The 3666-nt window shown below is 56.3% G+C and overlaps 1 protein-coding gene across 1 annotated transcript in view; it reads left to right on the top strand.

The window, feature by feature from the left end:
* The window catches only part of HSPB2 (heat shock protein family B (small) member 2), a 2584-nt gene extending 712 nt beyond the window's left edge, over positions 1-1872 (top strand). The window contains exon 2 of the mRNA XM_010723775.2: positions 495-1872. Within this exon, the coding sequence (XP_010722077.1) occupies positions 495-943 (449 nt within the window). The 3' untranslated portion in view covers positions 944-1872. The remainder of the gene's footprint in view (positions 1-494) is intronic.
* The last annotated feature ends 1794 nt before the right edge of the window (positions 1873-3666 follow it).

The following is a 3666-nucleotide window of genomic DNA, read 5'->3' as shown; positions in this document are numbered from 1 at the left end:
GGGGGGAACAGTGAGAAAAGCTGAGCTGGGGTGTTAAACACAAAGCCCAGCAACGGTTGGCAGAGAGGAAGGAATGTGGGCAGCAGCAGAACCATTCAGCATCGGCACAGCAGCATGAAAAGGCAAAAAGATACAAGGAAAGCCCTCTGGACAATGGCAAACAAAAGGCCTTTAGTTCTTCAGGGCAGTGTCTTCACCATCAGCATTTTCCATGCCCAGCCCCAGCCGTGGGCTTTGCGTTGCTGAGCACCCAATGCACCCACCAGTCCACCCAGCAGATGTCCTAGCTGGATGTCAGCCCTCAGCTTATGGCAGACGAGCATTTGGCACTGAGTGTGCAATCTGGAGGTGCAAGAGTAGGAAATGGCAGAGCCTCTGTCCCCATTGTAGAATCAATGCAGCAGCAATATCAACGTGTTTCAGGACCCAGCCTCCCCGCTTCTCCATCCCTTTCCCTGGGAAATCTCCCACTTCCCACTGGATCTCATTTCTAGGTGTGTCCCCATGTGAGATTTTAGCACCTGCCCTGTACCACGGCTACTACATCAGGCCTCGGATCAACAAGCAGCTGGATCGAGGCACCTCGGAGGTCAGCCTTAATGACCACAAGTACGAGGTGTTCCTGGATGTCTGCCACTTCCTGCCTGACGAGCTGACAGTGCGCACTGTGGACAACCTGCTGGAGGTGGTGGGGCAGCACCCCCAGAGGGCTGACCGCCATGGCTTCATCTCCCGAGAGTTCACCAGGACCTACATCCTCCCGCTAGACGTCGACCCCTTGCTGATGAGAGCCACCCTGTCCCACGATGGCATTCTGAACATTGTGGCTCCCCGAACAGGAAAGGAGGTGAAGGCCAGGATCATCGAAGTGAAGATAATCCAGGAGCAAACAGTGGGGCAGGAAGAACAGTCTGAGGAAGGAAAAGGGAAGGAAGAGTCCTAAAGGCCCCAAAGCTGGGCTTGAGCAGGGAGGGGAGGGGGGAGGTAGAAAAGGGAGTCACTGTGCCAGGCCCCTGTTTCTCACCATCAGTGTTTAGAAGGGACGCAGATGTGCCTTTGCCAGACTTCTGCTTCTTAAGGCTGATGATCAGAAGAAGGGGCTTGGAAGTGAAAAAAGAGGGGGACTAAAGTGTTTATGGAAGGGACTCTACTGCAAGTTTTTCTCCTGCACCATGCTCTTCTCTCACCCCACACTGCAAGGGCCGCTCTCACCCAATGCTCTGAGGCTCTGCACCCGCCCATGCAATCCCAGCACCTTGCTGGTGCTGGCCTTTGTGGAGATGCAATGCTGTTAAGTACCCACAGCTCTCAAATGGAAAGAGGAATAAATCTGCCTCCAAGCTTCACTCATTTGCCTTGGACTCACACTGCTCCTGCCCACATCACTGTGCAGCAGGAAGGATGGCTGATGCCTTAGCGGCTTGGAATGCAAGGAGCAGAGCAGTGGAGAGTTCATGCTGAACTCGTATGGACAAAAGTCCCATAAATGAGAGTTTTGCCCCTTTAGCAGACATGGTGATGCTACCGGCTACACGAGAAACGTCTTCACAGCCCTGTGACATGGGGCTGGGGATCGGGTGTGCTGCTGTCAGCGGCAGCTGCTGCCCAGCCAGCCCCAGGGCTCAGCAGGCGTCAGGCACAATCCTTGTCGGTGCCAATTAAAGCAGCCAGAATGCTGTGTCACCGGCCAAATATGGGGGCCCTGGCATAGCTCAGTGCAGCCCTCCTAAGGAGAGATAAAAGCACTGAGGTCCCCATGGACAAGCCTCTTCCTGTCAAAATGTGGCTGCAGTCTTCTGCACTCCTCTCTGTGAGGAAAGAGGGACAGTGAATAATTCAGGTGATGCCAAAATAAAAATCACCTTTACAACAGGTTTGTCTAGGTTATTAGTAATAATTTCAGAGATAATCCCGCATTAATGACTTCCAGTCACCTGCTTGTAAGGGCAAGAACTGACTGGTCCTTCAGGAGCGGACTGCCCCACTGTGTGCAGCCCCCAGCACACACCCCGTCCGACTCACAGCATCCATCTGAGCCCCTGCAGCAGTCACGGGGCCTGGGCTGGGTCTATACAGGGCACGGATCCTAAGAGAAAAGTGCCTACAGCAGTTCAGAGTTCTCTCTGCGGTAATGCCAGCTTGCCTTGCACCCGTACCTATTGCAGCACACTCCCAGTCTGCGACATTGCAGTGCAAACGCACAGCAATACAACCATTACACAGTTCTCGTCCCTCTCTTACGAGCCCCGTCCGCTCTCTCCAGCAAGTTCATTCCTCACCGCTGGGCACTCGCAGGCTCGCGCTGTGCCAGGCTCGCAGGCTGTCACTCAGACATGCTGAGGGCAGCTGCCGGGGGGGAGGGGGGAACTGGCACTGCCTGGTGCCGCTCGGGGCTGCGCCCGACGCTCGCTGCTCGGTGCTGGAACCGGGCGGCTCCCGTCGTGCCGACGGGCTGCAGGGGAATGCGGTGCGGCAGCCAAGGGCTCCCCGGCTCTGCCAATGTTTTCAATGCCTTTCTGTTTCTCCAGTGGAGCTCAAAGCAGCAGCTCCAGCGTTTGCATTTGGGGCTGATGGGAAAAGGCTCCCAGCCTCTTTGTTTTTCCTCTCCACAAAGCAACGTAGTTATCCCAGAGATCAAAACAGTGGCTTACTGAATCAACAGCGTCTGTGGACAAATCCTGAGACACAGAGTCTGCAGTTTTCCAAGAGTACTCAGACTCCTGAGAGCACCAGGCCCATGCAGCAGCCCAAGAACTAGTCCTGCTGGGAGCAGGGCTGAAGCCCACCTGCCCACATCGGTCAGGCCCGGGCTGCAGAGCTCTCGGGAGCCCAGTTGCACAAGGCAGCAGATTCAGCTCAAGACTGTGCAGCTTGAAGTGCAGCTCCCCCAGGAGAGCAGCTGTGCCCTCGGCTGAGGCATGGTAGAACTCTCCTCCTCCTGCCGCTGCTGGAAAGCCCCAGGCTTTGCTCTGTGCTCAGGCAGACAAGCGATGCTGGGCAACCGGGAGCAGGGCTGCCACCCCTTAGCCCACCGGAAGGGAGAATGGAGCTTTCCCCAGCTGTCAGCACATCCCTTGGAGTGTTCAGATCTGCACAGAACTGCCAAATTGAGGCTGTAGGACACAGTTTCTGTTCCAGGGCAAAATCAATACAGTATCCTTTGACATTAAGTATAACCTCAATAACTAGATGTGTTCTATAAACCTACTCCCACTTCTGCTGGGCCACTGCTTCCCTCGCAGGAGATCCACTCCCTTCCCCAGGTGATGCCATACATTTTCCAGACATCGCACTTGATACGCACGAACAGAACTGACAGCTGTTCTCCCAGAGCTCCCGCTTTAGAGCTCCTCTTGCGCAGGAACACCTGAATCCCTCCTGCACCCCTTCCCTGCCGGCATGTCAGGAGTGGGACAGCGGAAGGCAGAATTCCTGCCCTAGGCTTGGCCCCGGGGGACGGCAGCTGTCCCTCCCAGCCCCGGGCAGCCGGCGGCAGCCCCCCGGTAGATGGCACACACGGGCCCGGCGCGGCGGCGAGAAATCTGATCCTTCAGACACTCCCTTGGAATAGCCAGGGGCCGAGCGGGGAACCAGGAAATACAAGCCGTGCCCGTGCAGAGAACGCTCCGGCTTCATGGAGGAAGGAGCGGCATGGGCAACCGCTGC

The sequence above is a fragment of the Meleagris gallopavo genome, chromosome 26 (assembly GCF_000146605.3).
Source record: "Meleagris gallopavo isolate NT-WF06-2002-E0010 breed Aviagen turkey brand Nicholas breeding stock chromosome 26, Turkey_5.1, whole genome shotgun sequence".
In the NCBI taxonomy this organism is placed as follows: Eukaryota; Metazoa; Chordata; class Aves; order Galliformes; family Phasianidae; genus Meleagris; species Meleagris gallopavo.
This window is presented reverse-complemented; position numbering and strand designations above follow the sequence as displayed.